This window comes from Pangasianodon hypophthalmus, chromosome 8, assembly GCF_027358585.1.
Source record: "Pangasianodon hypophthalmus isolate fPanHyp1 chromosome 8, fPanHyp1.pri, whole genome shotgun sequence".
NCBI lineage: Eukaryota > Metazoa > Chordata > Actinopteri > Siluriformes > Pangasiidae > Pangasianodon > Pangasianodon hypophthalmus.
In genome coordinates this window covers 20,157,753-20,179,836 of record NC_069717.1, presented here as the reverse complement: position 1 = coordinate 20,179,836, position 22,084 = coordinate 20,157,753, and the positions used below count along the sequence as shown (strand labels likewise).

The window sequence follows — 22,084 nt, the reverse complement described above, 5'->3', positions numbered from 1 at the left end:
AGCTTTTGGATTCAGATCTGGTGACTGTGGAGCCCACAGAAGTTCACTGAAGTCACTGTTATATTCATGAAACCAGTCTGAGGTGACATTGTGACATGATGCATTATTAGTCTGGAAGTAGCCATCATAAGATGGATAAATTATAGCCATAAACAGAATGCAAGTGATCAACGACAACACTCAGATAAGTTGCGGCATTCAAATGATGCTTGATTGCAGGTCCAGTCCATGGATTCATGCCGTTGATGCCAAATTCTGACTCTACCAAGTGCAGATTCATCAGACCAGGTATATTTTCCCAGTCTTCAACTGCCTATTTTGTGCAGTCAGGTCTGTGCCTATTGTAGCATGATTCCTATTCTTGGCTGATACAAGTGGAACCCAATGTGGTCTTCTGCTCCTGAGGCCCACCTGCCTCAAGGTTCATCATGTTGTGCATTCTGAGATGCTTCTCTGCTCAGCATGTCTGTATAGAGAGATTATTGGTATTACTGTAGACTTCCTATAGGTTCGAACCATTCTGGTCATTCTCTCTGACTTCTCTCATCATCGAGGCATTTCTGCCAGCAGAATTTACTCTCACTGAATGTTTTGTGTTTTTTGCACCATTCTGTGTAAACTGTAGAGCCTGTTATGCATGAAAATCCCAGGAGATTAGCAGTTTCTCAAATACTCTAACCAGCCCTTCTGGCACCACCAACTATGCCATGATTAATGTCACAGAGATCACATTTTTTTTGTCTGATGTTTTATATGAACATTAACTAAAGCTCTTGACCTGTATCTGCATGATTGGCTGATTGGATATTTACACAAATGAGCAGCTGTACATGTGTTCCTAGTAAAGTGACCAGTGAGTATATATACTATGTACAGCCTCTTCTGCTAAATTAATTCAACACTGAAATGCAAAAATTGAAATGGAGAACAAGAATAAACATAAAGTGAAAATGTGAACATCCTAAAAATGTTCATTCTTTTCCTAGTGAATTTTTTCCTAGTGCATTTTTACTTTAGTGCATTTGATATTAACTAACATGTTTGATGCATGTCAGATCTATTCTCTCCGAATCCAAAATCTAAAGGCATGTATAAAATTAAACGACAAACAGACCTCCAGATTATATAGGACATAAAGAATAAAGCACAAATATTTTCTTATTTACATGAAGACACAAAGCAATGATGTGATGACAGTGGCATTCTGTATATTAAAAAAAAAAAAGTTTACAAGAGTTCTTGTGTAGAAGAGATGGAAGCTTTTGATAATTAGCATATGTGTACTATACCTGCCAAATAACATCAGGGTCAAAATAGAAAGGATGCGATGTGCTCTGGAACAAATTACAAAATACACGTATTTCAGCACACGTATAGACATACATAATATGCAAAAATGAACAGACAGACCAATTGTTCACAAAGAGACATGTTCCAAAGCAAATACAAATTCTGGCTGGTCAGTTTTAATATCAAGCCACAGTGTGGCAGGTGATGCAGCTCTATAGCTGTCCTACATGAAGACAGCTCATACTGCTTCCTGTCTTATACAGTTTAGAATAGCAATAAAAAGTTAAGACATGTATGTGTATGTGCAGCCGCCCAGGAAAACCAGTCATATGTCTCTGTGTTGAATTCTGGAAGACAGACAAAAAAAAAAAAAAATCTGGTTTTGGCCAAATTTTTTTTTTCTTCTCAAATTTCAAAAAGGAAACCAAAAATATATTTCACCAAAAAGCATTGTTTTTTAATTGTGTTTCCTTACACCATCAGGCTTTGATCAAGCCGGATAGCTACACAAGCAGAATCAGTTCAGGTTGTAATCAGACACTGGCTGTCAAAATGTCAACGATGCTCCTAAAAATCCTAAAAAATGAAATTTCTCCTTTTTAAAATTCTATAACTTCACTTGTGATTGAGATATGTGCAAGAGAGAAACACATTTCAGTTCAGGTGTGTAATTATAAATGTCTATAGTAGAAAAGTTAAAAAAAAAAAACTACCAAGGGTTTTCCCAGGCCGTCACATATACATCGACATATACATATACATAACGGACAGACCTACAGAAATGATCTGTTTTCAAATTTGTACGTTTATTTGTGAATGTGCCATTTTTCAGTCACAGTTTTGGTTTGCATCATCATACCAATATATTCCACAAGCTTACCTTCAGCCTATGATTCACACCTAGTCCAGTTTCTACTCTCAGCAACTTGTATGTTCAGCAAGTATGATTTCATACAAAGTTTGTTAGAATTCAAACACATGAGCTCACTGTTGCTGGATTTCATCTGACTCCTCCTAAAATGTCTTGTGCAAATTCTTACAAATTTGCAGTTCTAACGCCACAGTTCAACAGACTAACATAGCAAAGCTAATATCTATTTGTAAGTGATGATAACACTCAGGCACTTAGTAAAAATGATCAGTGTTCCTACTAAGATCCAACAGCAGGCAATTTTTAGAAGTAACAATAATCTATTATACAAAACATAAAGTCATCCATTATAGCACAAATACACCAATATGAATGTGTCTGTATAAATGATCCCTAAATTTAACCCACCTTGGTGTGTAAGACATTTGCATAAGAGTATAATGAGTGTACTAGTGAGTACAATAAATACTCAAAAGCTGAGGAATGCAGATTTTCATGAACATAAGGCCTGTGTAGATGCCTTAAGGGTTGGGAAATTTGAACAACTTTCAGGATTAGAAGTTAAGCCACAATGTTAATTTGCTCAAAAGGAAAAAATTTAAAACATCAAACTGTCTAGAATACTCATTCCTAGTTAACTAGTCTTACAAATGTCACTGATACATATGCACCCATTCGTGCCTACTGGTGCCTTTAAAGTCACTACATCTCATATCCATGGATATCCAGAACATTTGAGTGTAGTTTCAAAAAACAAACACGAACAAGAGCGAACATAACACAAGCTCTACTGAGTCATCACCATAGAAACCAGTCTCTTACGCAGCCCTGTGTGTCCAGACTCGGTCATATGATTTTGCTGTTTACATGTGTTTAACAAGCACGGACAAAAGCTGTTTAAAAATGATATGATGTACCTGAGGACCAGGCATCTAAATGGATCAAGAGATATTACCACAGATATGTGTGGAAGTGTATGTGTGGGTGCGAGTGTGAGTGTGTGAAGTGGGTAACCTTTTTTCACAGCTCAGCACTGACTTCAAAGTCAGCACACAGAATGAAAGCTTCCATATGTGACATTTGAAACAAATTGAATAAGTGTGCTCTCTTTAAGCAGAGCAACATGAGCTCTTCCTGCCATTGGCCTTCACTAGCAAGCAGTACCATATGGACAGACATCAAACTGTCCTCTGTTCATTTACTAGTCTTTGGTGAATTGTGTTAGCAAGAAGTTTGGTTTTGCAGTTTATCTGATGTTTAAAGATGGGATTTGAGAATTAATATCTAATCCTTGGTCAGTAAGAAACTTGTGTGGTCACTGCATAGCTCTATTTTAAGCTTCAGAAGGAAACTTTGATAAATGCTATTCATAACTATATTTATGTTCACTATATTAATAACAGGAGAATGGCAGCTGTCATGAAGTATAAGAAAGCCAGATTCCAGCACTTTGTAGTTAGCCAGGTCAATGATATGCATCCGTGTCAGCTGTTCATGGCAGTCTACAATTTTTATTACCAGCACTTTGCAAACTCCCTATGATCTACAGACCGCTTTTTTCTCCTTGGCTGGAAACCTGAGCCATATCTGATACCTCTATGAAGCCTAAACTTCTCAGAACTAGCTTTAACTTGGCATTGTCTTTTGTAATAATCAAAACAGGAACGATTTTGCTCATTTTTAACCACATTATTAAAGCATTACATGGTTTTAAAATGATGTCAGTTCCAATTGAACCTCAACTGTTTCAACATCAACAGTAATGATTAATAGCTACTCATTCAAACATCTCTGAAAATATCCATCCAAGAAAGTTACCTTCTTACCTTCATGTCAATGACACTGTGTAAGGCTTTGCTCTTGGGTAGATCTGTCTGTTGGTTTCTCCTATGAAGCTCCTGAGGAGGAACACGATAGAAACAAGCTTGCCTGCTCATCATCTTTAAACACCAGCTCACTGTTTTTCTGTCCCAATTTCTGTTTCACCTTCACACACTATCCCTGTCTAACTCTTGACTAATAAGCTGTGGGTCTACTCTTCAGGCTCTGTTCCAATTTGCATCTCTGTCTCTAAGAATCACAGGACCCTTCCTATCTCTCCCTCTTTCTCCCACACTGATGCTGCTAAGCACTTTGATTGTTCAATGCACAGCTACAGGTGCATCTCTCTGTTTCTTACTCTCTCTCTCCTTCTCTCTCCACTACAGTCTCTTGTCTCTAAGCATCTCGCGTTCTCTTGCTCTGTCAGCGGTCACTGTGCTCTAGCTCTCATAACACATGCTGCCGGCAAATGTGCAATCTGTCTGTCTATATCAATAATTAACGTGAGTCATGCACGCACGCACGCGCACACACACGCACACACACACACACACACACACACACATTCACATGCACAATAAGCAGCTCCTTTTGCAGTACACCTGCTCTTTAGAAAGTAAATTCATGCACCTGCTGGACATGCTAACATTGACAATGGTCCAGTTTTCAGGCTGTGCGTCTGGTTTTAACTGTTATTTGTCCGTTTTTTGCAATGTATTCCCAAATTATGGGGAAAAAGTATGTTGGTCACTTAATTTGTCATTCCCCATTTCCTCTTTCCTCTGGTAATTTTAGATCAATGTGTCATTAGCATAATTGGTGTTTTTTTAAGCATTGACCAATCATAAAGAGGGAATGAAGAAAAAGTGCAAAAATGACCAAGTAAGAAATCTTCAACAAGAAGTAGAAAAAAAACAGAATCTGATTTCATTTTGGACTGTCGTGGCTTTTGAGCTTATTTTGAAGAGCATCCAGTGCTGATAGCCAGACATAGACAAAGATAAACTGGAATAAAAGTATTGGAGTAAAATCAATCTTTTAAATGAGAAACACTGTTTTCCCCCACACAATTGCTAACATACACATATACTGGGTATAAAAAATAAATAAAATGACATTTGTAATGCGTTATTGGTACTTTATGATTTAATGGCAAATATACAAACTTAAATAAACTGGTTTTAACATGTGTAATGGACATTATGTTTATCTGTTGAATCTAGACTGCATTCATACATGCATACATTAATTTATTTGTTCTGTTTTCTGCTTTACTTGCATACTTGTTAACTTAATTTCAAACGCCTTGAATGACTTAAATGTACCCTACATTGGTTGTTTGGAAATAGTATGTGGTTTATTATCGTCATAATACATCATTTTATATTTGTTGATTCTCCAGTATGTAAATGTTGTATGTAAATTACAAAAATTGCTGTAATTTATGCTATGTAAGTACTTATGACGTCACCTACATGTCAGTGATTTGTTATATACGTTTTGCTGATTACATCCTAGAACACACATTATTTCACTTAAATCTGTACTGGTTTGTTGGTATTAACGATGGTCGTTTTATACTTACAATTTCTGTCCTGTTTCAGAATTGGTTTTAAAAATAAAAGGTACACTATTTCTAAAAAAAAAAAAAAATGGTTGTCTTTGGAGTATGCCTAATTATACTGCTAGAAAAATGTTGGTTCGGTTCTCATGTACCAGCTAATTTTTATCGTCCATCATATGTGTTGATTTGCTTTTGCAGCAAATGGTGGTAAGGTTTACAAACTAGCTAGTTTAATTATATATTACCATCTTACCATATGAAGTGGTTGAACTTTATTAAATTACTGACACTTTAAGTGGTTTCCTGCATGCTACATTGGTTTGGTGGCTTACATACTGAATTGATTGCATATACTGTATACTGCATACTATCCCTCATTCTTCTATAGTAATTGTTCAGTGTCATGACAGATCTGAAGCCTACCTTCTCCACAGTATTCTGAGGTGTATAGGGCTATACTCTCTGCTCACATTCAGCCAAATGCTACAAAACTGATAGGACGCTGCTTCACAGTGCAGGTGGACAATGACCCTAAACATACTGCGAAAGCAACTCAAGACTTTTTGAAGGCAAAGAAATGGAATATTCTTCAATGGTCAAGTCAGTTGCCTGATCTCAACCCAATAGAGCATGCTTTTCACTTACTGAAGACAAGACTGAAGGCAGAAAGACCCACAAACAAGCAGCAACTGAAGGTGGTTGCAGTGAAGGCAAAGCATCTCCAGGGAGGAAACTCAGAATTTGAGTTTTGAGAACATGGGCTCCAGACTTCAAGTAGTTATTGACTGCAAAGGATTTTCAGCCAAGTATTAAAATTATGGTTATATTTACAGTTATGTCACTTTGTCCAAATACCCTTGAGCCCCTGAAAATGGAGGTACTTTGTTGAAAATGGCTGTAATTCCTAAATGGTAAATGCCATATTTTTGTGGAATCTCTTAAAATAAAGCTGAAAGTCTACACTTTCGATCACATCTTGATTGTTTTATTTCAAATCCATTGTGGTGGTGTATAAAGGCAAAATCACAAAAACACTGTCATTGTCCAAATACTTCCAGACCTAACTGTATGTAATCTTACAAGTTAATATAAGTAATATAACCAAGACGACTTTCCTGTGGTGGAAAACTTAATGACAGTTATGATGCACTGACACCCGAGACTGCTTCCATAAATTTTAAATAAATGTCTCCAAGCCTTACCATATCACCAATTATACTTTTTTATATAGCAACACTCTAGCATTAGATTACTGTGTTTTCTATCTGGGTTATTATTAGCCTTGCATTATTGTGGAGACATACAAATTCCTGTGAATGAGTTACTATAGAAATTATAAAGTATTAGAGTGAGTGCATCAATAAAAACCTATCATTTAAATTACAGCCAGAACTCCTTTAGACCCATGATGTTATGGAAAATTAATCAACGCTTTGAGAATTTGAGAATTCAGCAGGACTGTGGTATAAATTGGTTTATTGGTTATAACATATCATGCGATTAGTGCTGGATTTTCAATAGTGTATCAGTGATCCTGGGGGCCCATATCCTTGCACAGTTTAAGGTTTTTGCTGCCTAAATACCACCATCCTAGAGAGCTTGATGACTGGGGCTTGTGTTTGTAACAGGATATACTCAGCGGGTTTTCCAGAACTGGTCTTGAGAACCACTGGTGTACAGTACGCATCACGTACAGTTCATCACTAGGAGGTGATAGCCATCATAATAGCAAAGACTGAATACATTCAGTGCTAGAGTTTTTGTGGAACATCACATTTCTCTGCAGATCTCAACCACTGTGAAATTATAAATTTCAATGAGTGAATTTTGTTTGGTGCAGGTATAACTAATCTGACCAAAAAAAAAAGGGGGGGGGGGGGGTTATTCCAGAGAACAGCATCTTTGCTTCTCTTTCTCTGGCTCATTTTTCATTTGCACGGTGCACCACAATAGGTAATGACCTTTCACCTCCCTAGGGTTGATTGACAGCCAGGATCTAAAGTTGCCCTATAGATAACTGTGCTTGTCAGCAGCTCAAAGAAGGCTTTCAAATGCCTTCCACTTAACTCACACACTCTGCAGAACACACACACACAAATTGAAATCCACATGTTTTGCAAACAGTCCATCAAAAGGTGGAAGAGCCAAAAGAGACTAAATTAATACGCATTTTTCTTTGTTTGTAATGATTTTTGTATAATCATTTGTCTTGTGCAATATTTTTGCCAGTCCAATGCAAAATATTACATGAGACAAATGATTATACAAAATATGAATATGTAGTGACTGATAACTGTGGTGTATACTTAATGAGAATACTCCAAAGAAGATATAAGGGGGAAAAACCATTAGCCCATGCCAACATTCTTAACAAAAGATGCTTCACTTGTAAATAAAACTGTACAGATATAATCTGGTTCCTGACCAATTTTGAAATAAAGTACATTTGTTCTCTTTTGTTATAGGGATACATGTAAAAACTGAGATCATTTCAACCTCATTGTGTCTTTCAGTGTTATCTTTGTGTCGGGCTACCCTAGATAAACTCCTTAAGAAACTCCTAAAAGAAAAAAATAGAGATTTCAAAACAGATAGTCTTCAGTAAAGGCTTTCTAGAACACAGCCTATCCCACTACCTGTCCTCAGGCCATGCACCCATCCCTTTACTGAGAATTACAAGGGTTTACCATGCTCCACCATTTAAGAAGCTCATATACCAATCAAAACCTTGTTAACCTGAAGGTCAAAGTTCAGCCTCTGGGGTTTCTATTGTTCATACAGACATTGACCCACCTACCCAATGATGGAGAGATCTGGTACAGACCTCACTGTTTAGGATTCCTTCTATCTTTTTTCTGGTTTGAGGAACTGGTAGAGATTGAACAGCATAGCTCGATGTATCTGCCATCTTAGCACAGGAGTAGAGCGAGAGGATTAAGTCCTGTCAGAAAGGCTTTGACCTATCCAGATCAAACGGATTATCCTTGTCACAGGGGTCTTCAAAGGAGCTGCACCAAAAACATGTAGAGAGAGCTTCAGGAAGGGGAAAAGCTATGTTTTTGTACATGAGTAATCCACGTTTTTGCCTATCTGTGTGTACGTGCATGTGTGCATGTATATGTGTGTGTGTGTGTGTGTGTGCGTGTGTGCACGTGTGTTTGTTTATAGTATTCTAGGTCTAGTATTTTGTAGGTCTGTTCTTACCAGCACTACCAGTAGCTTAAAGAATCTTGAGATGAAAACTGCATTAAAAATATATTTAAGCGATTGTCTTCTACTAAAGAAATGGCAGCACCAAAATAGTCTTTCACTACTATAATACTTTTAAAAAGGCAGAATACTTTTTTGTTGTTCCAAACAATATGTAATGAGCATTTTTTGAGAGCATTTGAGTACTGTGATACGTTATGAACTACTATACAATATTGTCTACATCATGCACCAGACAGGAAGTGACCAAAGAACCAGAAAGGAAACCACATGCCCAAAGGACAGTTTAGGTAAAATCGGCTACCAGCTAAAGGTTGGAATGTGAAAAACACTTGATACTTTTCCTCTCCATTCTGTACAACCATTAGACCATGATACACAGGCTCAGGAGCTTGTGTGTGTATGTCTTTGGCATTTACTACATAATTGAACATTTACAGCCAAAATTCTTCATTAGTGGAGAGCTTGAAACAGAAAGCATAAAGGTGCTCCATCCCTCGTTCCCTCTCGCTCTTTTAAGGGATCCGTCTAAAGAGGCTAGAGATTAAACAAAATATGAAACCTGTTACAACAGACACAGTAAATCACACAGTTAATCTCTCATCCAAGATATCCCTGCTGCTCCTAACCTACACACTTGCACAAAAGTGAGATTCATGTACAGGTAGAAGAGAAGAGAAGAGAAGAGAAGAGAAGAGAAGTCTGGGGAATGTTTTTGCTGTCATAAAACAGCAGGCATTGAAGGCAGGTACAAAGTAAATGTGCTGATCAAGCAGAGAACCTTTTTTTTTTTTTTTTTTTTTACAAAATACTACTTCGGTACACACACACACACACACACACACACACACACACACAGCCTGAGCCCACCTAGGATCTCTCTCTCTCACACACACACACACACACACACACACATTGCCTCTTAGCTTGTGTAATAGACAAATCACTTTTACTTGCATTTGAGTATTTTAGAATGAATTGGCACATGTTTCACCTCTCATTGCAGGCATGAGTTGAGTAAAAACACCTTAGTGTATAGGAAGGAACTGGAGAAGAAAAAGAGAACTGTGAACAGATTGGACCTGATAAAAGAATGAGAGAGACACTAATGGACAGCTTGGCTGACATGTCGATGTTCCCACATTTTCTTCATTTGAGCATGTTGAAGCGGGACTGAAATTTCAGTCAGACTGAAAACCACACTTCTCCCAAGAACATCAAGGTTAGGCCCAAAAAACAAGGCTCAGGCAAGCTCTAGAGAGAGCTTTTACTTAATGGGACATTTACCTCTGCACTGTGTATCAGCCTTGCTGCCAGGACTGAGAGACTTTCCAAACCAAAAGATTAAAACCCCGGATAAAAACAAGAAGCAAGAAAAAAGGGCCATCACTGGGGGGAAAGAGGTACTCTACATCCTGAGGTTGAAGCGAGAGGTGAAGAGAGATGGCAGCCAAAAAACATAGAGAAGTATGGAAGAAGTGCAAAACACGTTGAACAAACCAAAACAGAAACGCAACAACAAAACCAAATACACAACAGCAAATTCAAAAACACATCAAAATTAACTCAAAAAGGAAAGGAAAGGTCCTCATTAAACATCACATGCTTATTGCTGATTGGACACAGTGTATGACTATCAAACGAATAAAAGCATTAGTAGAATCATTTAGGTTCATATTTCCTCCTAATGTAAACATCATCTAGCTTTCCATTTGACACGTGCTGTAGTCGTGTGATATGCAATCAGGACCTACCCTTTAAGTTTTGAATTACTGTTGATGTGGATTTTTTTTTAATTTGTTGTGGTGTTTTAGGTTTCGCTGTTGTGTCTTTTTTTCATTTTCATAATACAATGCATTACATTAATTCTGCATTTCACATAGTCACAGGATGCTAACCCTCATAAGGAAACAGCAAAGAGGTGGAATGAGTCATGACTCGTGTGCATTGGAAAAAAAAAATACTAAGTTTGGGCCTCACTAGGATTCAGTCCATATTATACCTGCTTCATGTGATAATAATAATAATATTAGTAAAATTATATTTTATGGTTATATTACAAGATATAACTCAAAACTACAACATGGATACTGTTATTTTCTTCTTTCATTCCCATACTCTCAAACAATCTACATATACAACACATTTCACACAGGAGGCAGATGCTTATGTACCAGTAAGCTACATTTCTACTAATTAGTACATTTTGTATAGATAATCCTGCTGTATTTCAAATCACTTGTCATTACTATGCAAGCAACAGAAGTCTGTTGGTAAAACATCTCTCAGTCTTCAATCCAAAACATTCTCCAGACACACATGTGCTCTCTTTGCATGCCTCTACCTTTCTCAGACCCTTTTGCACACGCTCAGACAAGCGTGTTGAAAAGTGTTTTTCTACAGTCCACCAAGATCCTGCAGCCGGCTAAAGTCACTCAGCTCCTGGATCCACTTTAACCACTTACCCTATATGTCTGGGTAAGTGTGTGAGTGGGTGTGAAACAAACATATCATGCCTGCCTTCACACTCTCGAGAAGAAGAAAGCAAACATACATACCCAAGGGAAAGACCAGTGGATATGGGAATTGTTGACAGAAATCTCACTTCGCTACTGATCCAAAACTACTTTTGGTGGTTTTCTGCATGGGAGTTGAAGTTAAGCCTCGGGTTGGGCCACTGTTTCCAGATCAGCAAAACACTCATTCTGGAGCAGGGTACTCTGAGATCTACTTTGTTCTTCAGAGGCTGAGTGGTGCATGACAAGATGTGCTGAAAGCAAGATATCAGCAGTCAAGTGGAGAGAAGCCATGAAGAGAAGCTTTCAAAAGCAGGCTGAGTTCAAAGCAGAACACTGCACCAAAAAGTTCAAGCTGTGTTTTCCAGTGCAATTAAGACTAAGTTTAACTTGTTTTTTGCATAAAAAATATAAACTCAGTTAATTGTTAAACTAAGCCAACTGTAGCATGGTTCAAACACACTCACAGATTTTGTTAAAAGTGATCAAACAAAAACCACACTTGCAAGATAATACCAATGCCAAATGGCATGGTCAATCTTACAGCTATTCTGCAAATAGGCTGTAAATTACACAGGACACACCACATGAAAATGTTTGCGGTTTAATGTACCAAGCAAGTGAAAAGGCAATTTAACCCAAAATTGATCAAATACTGCCACACAGTGGTCAGTGCATGAACTAATACCTCAGATCTCTATTAATTGTGGGGTCCTTCAAGAATCTGTTTAGAACTATGATTATTTAGATCACATGAAAGATAATTTCAGACAATATTCATTTAGCAAATTCTGAATAATTAACCCTCATATCCAGTAACGCATCTATTCAATTCCCAGACACATTTCCTGAGGCATCAATAGGTATCATGTAGTACCATTAATATGTTTAAACACTAGAGTTCTAAAGACTTCCCTCAAAGGCTTTCTCTCACAAATATGGATTATAAGTCATGGTTTTCATATCAGCCATTTGACAAAAGCATCATCCATCAGCAGACAGTTACTAAGCAACAGCTCTTAACTATAGATATTAAAGGAAAAAATCATCTTAAACGATTGCAGTTTAAGCTTTATAATTACCAAGTGATCTTCAATGACATTCAAGATTTGTTTTATAATGAAACTCTGAGTTGACGTTTTCAGTTTAAACTTCTTCCATGGACATGTTGGTCTATTTTCATACTGGTTAACAACATTATGGATAGTGTAGTTTAACTATCCACTGATAGCAGCACCACTGGCATTTAGCCCTTGCTTCATCACTACCTAAAGAGACTGATGCAGCAGCGCTTTAGTCTGTCCAGCTCTCTCAACTCATCATCTATACACTCTGCTCAAACAGATCAGGTACCAAAGCTTCAAACTTCATGCTAATACTGCCATCCACACCATCGTGCAATGGTGGAGAAAAGAAGCTCTTGCACTTTCGTTTTTTAGGAGCTGGCTCTTTTGTTTTTAGGAACAGTGAAACCTGACTGTTATCCCTTATTTTTGAGATTCCTTAATTTTTTTTTTCTCCTTTTAAACAACACTGTAACTGTGCTAACAATGTCTCCCTGTGATATCAGGGCGATGTCAGGAATAACGAAAATCTAACACCAGCCGACAAATTAGCACCTAATTGCACATATTTCAATATTCAAATATTTAAGGTGTTTATGGCTAGACTTTTCCTTTATGATCTGAACACTAGCATGAACTATAGATATACTGTTACCCAGTTGCATTGTTAGCTATTCTACATATTCTGGTTATTTAAAATTTAACAAAGCCTGTTGTGTAGCAAAAAGAGATGGCAGACAGAGAGGGGGGTTGAAAGGAGGGGGTGTTTCAGAGATATAATTACTGCTGTCCTGGGTTCTCTCATTAATTGCCAATTTAAATGTCTGTATCGCCTACCAAGGCAGCCACAGCACACTCACACACACACACACACACACACACACAACAACAATGCCTTTTAAACCTTCAACAAATTCAACTTAGCAGAACCACAGTTAACCAAAACCAACTACCAATGAGCTTGATTGCATCAAGCTGTTTCTTATCCAAGCGTTCTTCCATGATTTTCACTCAGTGACTGTGCAAGTAATAGTGAGGTATATAGAAATACTGCAGAAATCATTTTAGACTTGTAGTGTATATGGCAAACACAAACATACAAACACATGCAATTACGGAGTATTACTACTTTAATACTTTAGATCTTTGTTGAGGTTTGTTGAGTTATGAGCTGCTTAGTTAATACATTCATTATAGACTGATTTTTATATAGCATACCATTATATGAAGGTACAGTACAAGTCAAGTACAACAATCTCTCTCCCACCTTATTTGTATCTTTCATTCTTTCCACTTTCCACCAGGGCCCAGAAAAGTAAAGAAACACCATTTCACAATTCCTTCTTAAGAATCAGTTGGAGTGTTTTGCATCATTAATCACAAGCTTATATTCACTGTATATTAGCTGTATAAACAACAGTCAAAAGGTCACTAAAACAGCAAGCACGTATAACTGCCAACTTACCTCCAATAGTAGTTATGCTCCAGATAAGCATCAGCCACACACACACACACTGTAATTAACATTAATGCTAGGCTCTGAAACTGCACTAAAATGACTTCCCAAAATACATGTTAATCTGTTCTTGCACCTGAGGTGACACATACGAGAATTTATCAGTAACAGCTCGTACTGGCAAAGACGGCTTCAGTTATGCATGTCCCAGACCTCTTCACAGAGGCAAGACACTACAGGCTGAGAAGATTTAGAGTGTAAAAATAAACCTCCTCTTGACAGTGAGGTTATTTGTATCCTGTTAATCACATTATCCAACATCCTGTCAGAAAAGAATAGAATATTTTGATAAGATCAGAAATCACTGTGATAGACTATGCTATTACAAGGGCCCGTATTTTCACTTTCTCAACTCTAAACCAGCACAGTGCCTTGCAGAAGTAATTGGCTGCAATTACAGCTGCATATCTTGATCATCTTTTTTACCCCTTCTTCTTGAGTGGGCCATTAAGATTCTTGGTTTTGAACCACTCCAGTGTAGCTCTAGCAGCAATTTTATTAATTTCAATTCCAGGTTGTAATGCTACAAAATGTGTAAAAGTTCAAAGGGGCGAATATTTAAGCACAGCACTGTAGCTCTCCCTACTCTCGACATACCTGATCCAGTTTATTAATGGTTTGATATTTAAGCTAGATGAAAACTTCAAACTATGCAGGCTAGTGCAGGCTATGCAGGCTAGTGTAACAATCTTAATAGTTTTTCTCGCATAACTCACATCTCTCAGGTGTTTGTTTTCCTTCTCTTTCTGCTCTAGAATGTCCCCCGGATGACCCAGCGTGTCCTCAGCACGGCAGACCCTCAATCCCTCTTCATCAGGCAGCCCAGACCTGGCGAGACCCTTTTCCTGAAGCATCTCCAGCAACTTTTTGATAGATTCGTCCCGGGTACTCAGTGCCTGCTTCTGTTTTTTCATGCGCTGCTCCATTTCCTCCACAGTTTTCCTAAAAAGGAAAAGCTCCTTGGTTTGCTGCTCATGCTCAGCCTGGAGATAATGGAAGTTGTCTTCGGTGAGCTCCAGGTAAGGGAAACGGTCAGTGGGTGAACCTAATGAGCTTGCGCTGTTCTCTTGCTGTAGGAGCTCATTCAAGTCTCTTTGGGTATAGAGTTCCTCCTGTAAAGCCTGGATGGTCATCTGGAGTTGCTGAGAAAGCAGAATATAGAATATTAATGTAGACAGACAGATAGATAGACAGAACAACAAATGTGGCAACGGTGCACCAACATCCACAGGCCTAAAAAAACATAGGATACAAACCTGAGGTCTCCCAGCATAGCTTGTTACACTATATGCCCAAATGTATGTGGATACCTGCCCATAATACTTATATGTGCTTTTTGAACATTTCTTTCCAGATTTAGTTTCTGTTTGTTATTATAATAACCTCCATTCTTCTGCAAAAGCTTTCCACTGGATTTTGGAGCATGGCTGAGAGGATTTGTGTTCATCCTGCCACAAGAGTGAGGTCGGGCACCAATGTCGAGTGCTTGCAGTCAGCGTTACAATTCATCCCAAAGGTGTTCAGTGGGGTTGAGGTCAGGGCTCTGTGCAGGCCACTCAAGTTCTTTCACACCAATGATGGCAAACCATGTCTTCATGGAGCTCGCTTTGTGCACAGGAACACTGTCATGCTGGAACAGGTTTGGGCCTCTTAGTTCCAGCAAAGGGAAATCTTAAAGTTACAGCATACAAAGACATCCCAAACAATTTTGTGCTTTCAACTTTGTGGCAAAACTTTGGGGCAGACCCACATATGGGTGTGATGGTCAGGTGTCCACAAACCTTTAGCCTTATAGTGCATATTATGTGGGCACATAACTAAAAATAAGCAGGATGCTTTTTTAAGAATTCCCAAAATACTATAAATAAATCAGTCTATATGTGAAATAAACGTCAGCATTTTAATAGCATTTCAAAACCTAAAACTATTTTTGATCCAGTGGTTGCTTGACCTGAGAGCAATTAAGCACTTTTCTACAGCTGAAATGCGTCCTCACGTTAATGTTCCTTTAAATGGAAATCTTTTCACCAACAAAGGCCTCAGAAGCCCTCTAAAGCGTCACCTGGCAACCATGTCCTTTTCGTCTATCTTTTACGATTGCTAAGCTAAACCTGCAGGAACACACTTTTAAAAAGACGCTTTTAAGCGTAGCTAGGCATCAAAGAGAAAATTGTTATTGGTCATTATAATAATAATAATCATAAAATCCCTGGCATTTCATTTTTCTGTGTCAATAAGATATAAAAACAAACGATATAAACGATTAATGATAATGTACAGTAGTGTATAATGTTTTTGTTCTGTGAAATATGAAAACTACTTGGAATTGAATAAACAATATTACATTACTCAAAGTAGTATTTCACTCTTTGTTCATAATGTAATAATAATCAGCTGCATATGCCTACAATTCTGGAATGCACAGTCCATAGAACAAGGCTTGCTTATTAATTATTAACTACACTAAAAAGCTTTGCAAAGTAAAGTGGTATTCAGGATAGTAATATTACTATTTTTGCAGAGCACAGACTTTGCAATAGGTGGCAGTAGTCTTTTACATCAAAAAGTGCTTACAGTAAGTTTTTTCATGTCCTGTGGGTGGTGGTATTTCGAGGCAATGTAAAGAGAAGTAATGTAAACAATTCATCTAATGCAAAGTACCAAAATACTCAGTTTTTAATGTAAACAATAATAATTTAAAAACAGAAAAAAAGTTTTTCTTCAGCCTGCCTGTCTTATTTAACTAAGCGACACAGAGGACTGTCCCATCACATTTTATAGTTTGATTATACATTAAATAAAACTATATATATATATATTTAAAAAAAGCATTTAGAAGCAAAGGCAAACTGAAAATCATTGCAATATGACACTTAGCATCTTTAAATAGCTCTTAGATTAAGCAAAATAAAATCTATCACCCTTGGGACTATCACCCTTGGGAACCTCTAATGTGAATTTGTGGGCAAATTTTAAAAATCTGGCACAAGCTGTGTGTGTCACCATCTTCATCATGAACAATGTCAGTAGAGACTTTAGCATATTAGCAGGGTTCTGATGGAGTAAAGCGTAAAGCTTGACAGCATGATGAGAAAGTAGGGAAAAATAATAATTATTATTTATAATTATAAATAATATAAATATAACTTATAATTCGATGATAATTATAATAAACTTTGATGATAATTTGAAAATAAAGCAACAGCATCCTACTATCACCTTCAGCACCTCAGAATCCAAGGCCAACTGCATAAGATGTTTGGGAAGCAAAAAAGTTAAAGGTGGAGATGCCTTGGTGTAAAATCAGCTGATGCAATGCATGCTTTACCTAATGATTTCCACTCATCTAAATGTTAATTATTACCCTATAAGGAAAACAAAATTTGGCAGAGACATCCCGATCAATTGAGCATTAGCTGAGGGAATAATGTGCTTTGCGTAATAGCATTGCAGGGTCCAGGGTTCAATGCTGAGCTTGGGTTACTGGCTGTGCTGCCTGTTCTCTCTATGTGCATGGTTTGGCCTAATGGATAGAGAGTCGGACTTGCAACCCGAAGGTGAACCTGAAGGTCGTGGGTTCAAGTCTCAGGTCTGGCAGGGATTGTAGGTGGGGGGAGCGAATGACCAGCGCTCTCTCCCACCCTCAATACCACGACTGAGGTGAGACCCTTGAGCAAGGCACCGAACCCCCAACTGCTCCCCGGGCGCCGCAGCAAAAAAAGGCTGCCCACTGCTCCGGGTGTGTGTTCACTACTGTGTGTGTGCACTTGGATGGGTTAAATGCAGAGCACAAATTCTGAGTATGGGTCACCATACTTGGCCACAAGTCACTTCATTTCATATTCATGCTATGCACCCAATTTTCTCTGGATAGGCCCCCGGATTCAGCACAATGAAGGAGTAACTGAGGATGAATGGATGTTCTACTTCAGTGTCTCTGGGCCAGATATACAGTCCCCTCCAAAAGTATTAGAATGGCAAGGCCAATTCTTTTGTTATTGCTATACATTGAAGACATTAGGGTTTGAGATCAGAATGTCAGCTTTCATTTCCTGATATTTATCTACATATGTTAAAAATCTTAGAACATGGCACCTTTGGTGGCAGACCACCCAATTTTTAGGTGAGCAAAGGTATTAGAACAGATAGCAGAAGCAGCTGATGAGCATGTATGTTTTAGATCACGAGCAGATCCTTTCTTTCACCACACTATGGCCTTTGCATCACTTTGGCAGAGGTTAAGCTTGGTTCCAGAACTTTTGTGGCTCACCTCTGTATTATTTTTTTGCAAATTCCAATCTGGCCTTCTGATTCTTACAGCAAATGAGTGGTTTGGCTCTTGTGGTATGGCCTCAATATTTCTACTTTCAAAGTCTTCTTCAAATGGTGGATTGCTATAACTTCACCCTTACCCTGTGGAGGCTGTTGGTGATGTCACTGACTGTTGATTTGGGGTTTTTCTTCACAGCTCTCACAATGTTCCTGTCATCAACTACTGCTGTTTTCATTGGACGACCTGTTTGATGTCTGGTTGTTGGTACACCAACGGTTTCTTTCCTTTTCTGGACATTCAAAATTGTTGTACTGGCTCTGATCATTGTTTGTGCAATGGCTCTGATAGATTTTCCCTCTTTTCTCAGCTTCAAAATGGCTTGCTTTTCTCCCATAGACAGCTTTCTGGTCTTCATATTGGTTTATCTTTTTTAACAACAAATGCCTTGTCTTCACAGGCAAAACCCAGGGCTTAAGAGTAGACATTCAGAGCTATTAATTTTTTTAAACAATCAGTCTAACAGGGCACACCTGGGCAACAATAAACACTTGTCAGTCACATTTTCCTATATTTTTGATCACTTGAAAAATGGGTGGGTTCAAATAAAAGGTACCATGTTCAAAGTTGTTTAACACATCTAGATGTAAATATTAGGCAATGAAAGCTGAAATTCTTATATATCATCTAATATTTATCTTTTCAAACCCAAATGTGTTCAGTGTATAGCAAAAACAAAAGAATTGACCTTGCCATTCGAACACATTCAGAGGGGACTGCATGTAAACAAGGAGGTGGAGCACAAAACGGAAGTGATCATTACATATCTGACGTTAACATTCTACTAAGGCTGTACCTCATTACACAATTTGTACCTGGGACCGCCTACTAAATGCATTCTGCATGAGGTGCAAACTGTGGTTTAAATGCTGCTGTAAATAATAAAGTTAGTACTTATGCTATTAAGATTTTTTTTCTTTTTATGAAATGCAGCCTATTCATGTCAATTGTACTATGCTATATGCTACCATTCAAAAGTTTGAACAGAAAAACATTCTAGATTTTGTTAATGTAGTAAATGATTATTATTTTTAATGGAATATCTACATAGGCATACAAAGTCCCATTTTCAGCAACCATCACTTCTGCGTTCCAATGGCACACTTTGTTAGCTAATCTTAAATTATCATGTTAAAAGGCTAATTCATCTTTAGAAACCCTTGTGCACTTATGTTAGCACTGCTGAAAATCACTGTGCTGTTTAAGGAAGCAATAAAACTGGCCTTCTTTTGGCTACTTGAGTATCTGGAGCATCAGCATTTGTGGGTTCAATTATGGTCTCAAAATGGCCAGAAAGAAAGAGCTATCTTCAGAAACTGATCAATCAATTGTTCCTTTGAAAAATGGAGGCTATTTCATATGAGAAATTGCCAAGAAATTGAAGATATCTTACAAAGGTGTGTACTATTCCTTTCACAGAAAAGCGCAAACTGGCTCTAACCAGGATAGGAAAAGAAGTGGGAGGTCCCAGTGCACAATTGTGCAGGACCATACATATCTCAGAGTCTCTAGTTTGAGAAACAGATGCCTCATAGATCCTCAAGCAGCTTTATTATTTTAGTTTCAAAGAAAAACCTGTATCTGTGACTGGCCAATAAATGGAAAAGATTAAAATGGGCAAAGGAACACAGACATTGGCAAAAAGATAGGACAGACATATGGACAGACACATTTATGACTGAGGTGTTTGAATTACAGAGAAGAACATTGGTAAGGCACAGAACAAATGAAAAGATGCTGGAGGAGCGCCTGACACCATCTGTCAAGCATGGTGGAGGGAGAAAATGTGATGATCTGGGGGAGCTTTGGTGCTGGTTAAGTGGGAAATTTGTGGGATGTGCTTCAGGAAGCATGATGATAAAATTGATGCAGATTACCTCAACAAACTGACAGCTAGAATGGCAAAATCCTGCAAGGCCGTAATTGCTGCAAATGGAGGATTCCTTGATGGAAGCAAATTTTGAAGTACTAAATTGTTATTTCAAGCAGAAATCCTTATCTCTAACCTTGTCAATGAATTTTCTATTCACGTTGCAACTTATTAGATAAACAAATGCATGAGTGATTCCAAACTTTTGAACAGTAGCATATATCTAGTACATTTACTGTGGGTTAAGGATCTTGTTATTCTATTATTATAGTAATTACTCTAGCAATTAAGGGTGGCATTCATGGTTTCTTCAATCCCTCAGGTCGACAGCCTTTTTTTGTTCTGATCTCTGCACTTTGCCTCCAACGATGTCATTATGGTACATCCTGCACATATGTCCAAACCACAGCAATCTCCATTTCTAGATTTCCTCCTCAATTGTGGGTTTCTGTTCAAAGTTTATTGTGATAGTCTTGTTTCAAATGTGATCACCTTTCAAAAAGCCACATAATCTTGTGAAAGAGTCATCAGGCTCCAAATACAGCATTCATAATTCTGTCTTGCTTCCAAACATTTTCAGAACTTTGACTCACCTCAAAGCTGTGTAAGATATATCTCGAGGATCAGGAGACAGTGCTTTTTGTAATGGATTGACTGTTCCTGCACAGGGAAGACTCAGATCTATATGTTCAAAAAGAGTTCAGCTTCACAGCTGGGAAGTGCTGCCTTCGTTTGTCACATTTTGAAGCTGTTAATAAATTCAGTGGAGGAATATTGAAATTAAAATTCTCATAAATGATGTGGAGTCACTGGTAGGCACTATGGGCCAATACACCCAAATTTGCTGCAGGTTTTTTTTTTTTTTTTTTTTTTTTTTACTTTGATGTGGGCGAGCAGCCATGATTATGCAAAGAAAGATTGCATTTAGTACTTATTCATGAATCATGTATTTACAGCTTTCATTCATTCATTCATTCATCCTTAGTAACTACATGGTCAGGGTTGAGGTAGTTTAGGCTACTAGTTTTTTATATTTGGGGAAATAGAACCAACTATATAATTCTTTATAAAATGAATTATAAGTAAAGAAAAAAAGAAAAACTTCCAGTTTAGGCAATGCCCACTTAAATCCAAATACAGATACGAAGAATAGCATTGCATTCCACTCCTAAAATGTTCTGCTATAAGGCAGATCTGTCTTATATAGCAACCATATTTTGTGCCATGCCACAATCATACATGGAGAAATTTACCTACACTATATGGCCAAAAGTTTGTGGACACCTGACCATAACGTGCTTTTTGAACATCCTATGCCAGATTTAGTCCCTCTTTTGCCGCTCTAACAGCCTCCACTCTTCTGAAAAAAGCTTTCCAGTAGATTTAGGAGCCTGGCTATAGGGATTTGTGCCCATTCAGGGACTAGAGCATTAGTGAGGTTGGGCACTGATGTCAGGTCTGGGGTGGCCTGGGGTGCAGTTCATCCCAAAGGTGTTTAGTGGGGTTGAGGTCAGGGCTCTGTTCAAGCCACTCGAGGTCTTCCACTCCAACCTTGGCAAACCATGTCTTCATGGATCTCATTTGTGCACAGGCGCATTATCATGTTGGAACAGAATTCAGTTCCAGTGAAGGGAAATTTGTAATGCTACAGCATACAAAGACATTCTGTACAACTGTGTGCTTCAAACTTTGTGGCAAGTTTGGAGAAGAACCACATATGAGTATGATGGTCAGGTGCCCACAAACTTTTGGCCATATAGTGTATGTATTTTTTTGTCTTTCAAATTTTATCCAGCATTACAGTATACACTAGGGACTGCATGCCCTGGTAATAGCTTAAATTTGTTGGGTAAATCAGAAAATTCTTTGACTATCACAATAAACCGACAGATTATCATTCCTACTTAGAGAGTAAGTCTTTCTCTCCAAAGATTTTCCAAACGCTAGTCCTTATTCACAGCTGTTAAGAATCATAAACAAACTCATGTAAATAACTGCCAGTGCACTCCCAAGAGAAATAAAATGTGAAAGG

At 37.9% G+C, this 22,084-nt stretch overlaps 1 protein-coding gene across 4 annotated transcripts in view; it reads right to left on the bottom strand.

Annotated features, from left to right (window-relative positions):
• The window catches only part of LOC113533440 (ERC protein 2), a 213,545-nt gene that overhangs the window by 185,075 nt on the left and 6,386 nt on the right, over positions 1 to 22,084 (bottom strand). For 3 of the 4 annotated variants that reach the window (XM_053236363.1, XM_053236365.1, XM_053236364.1), the window contains exon 2: positions 14,569 to 14,994. In XM_053236363.1, the coding sequence (XP_053092338.1) occupies positions 14,569 to 14,994 (426 nt within the window). Of the gene's footprint in view, positions 1 to 3,987; positions 4,060 to 14,568; positions 14,995 to 22,084 lie in introns of all 4 variants that reach the window. The other variant, XM_053236366.1, reaches the window with a different exon arrangement.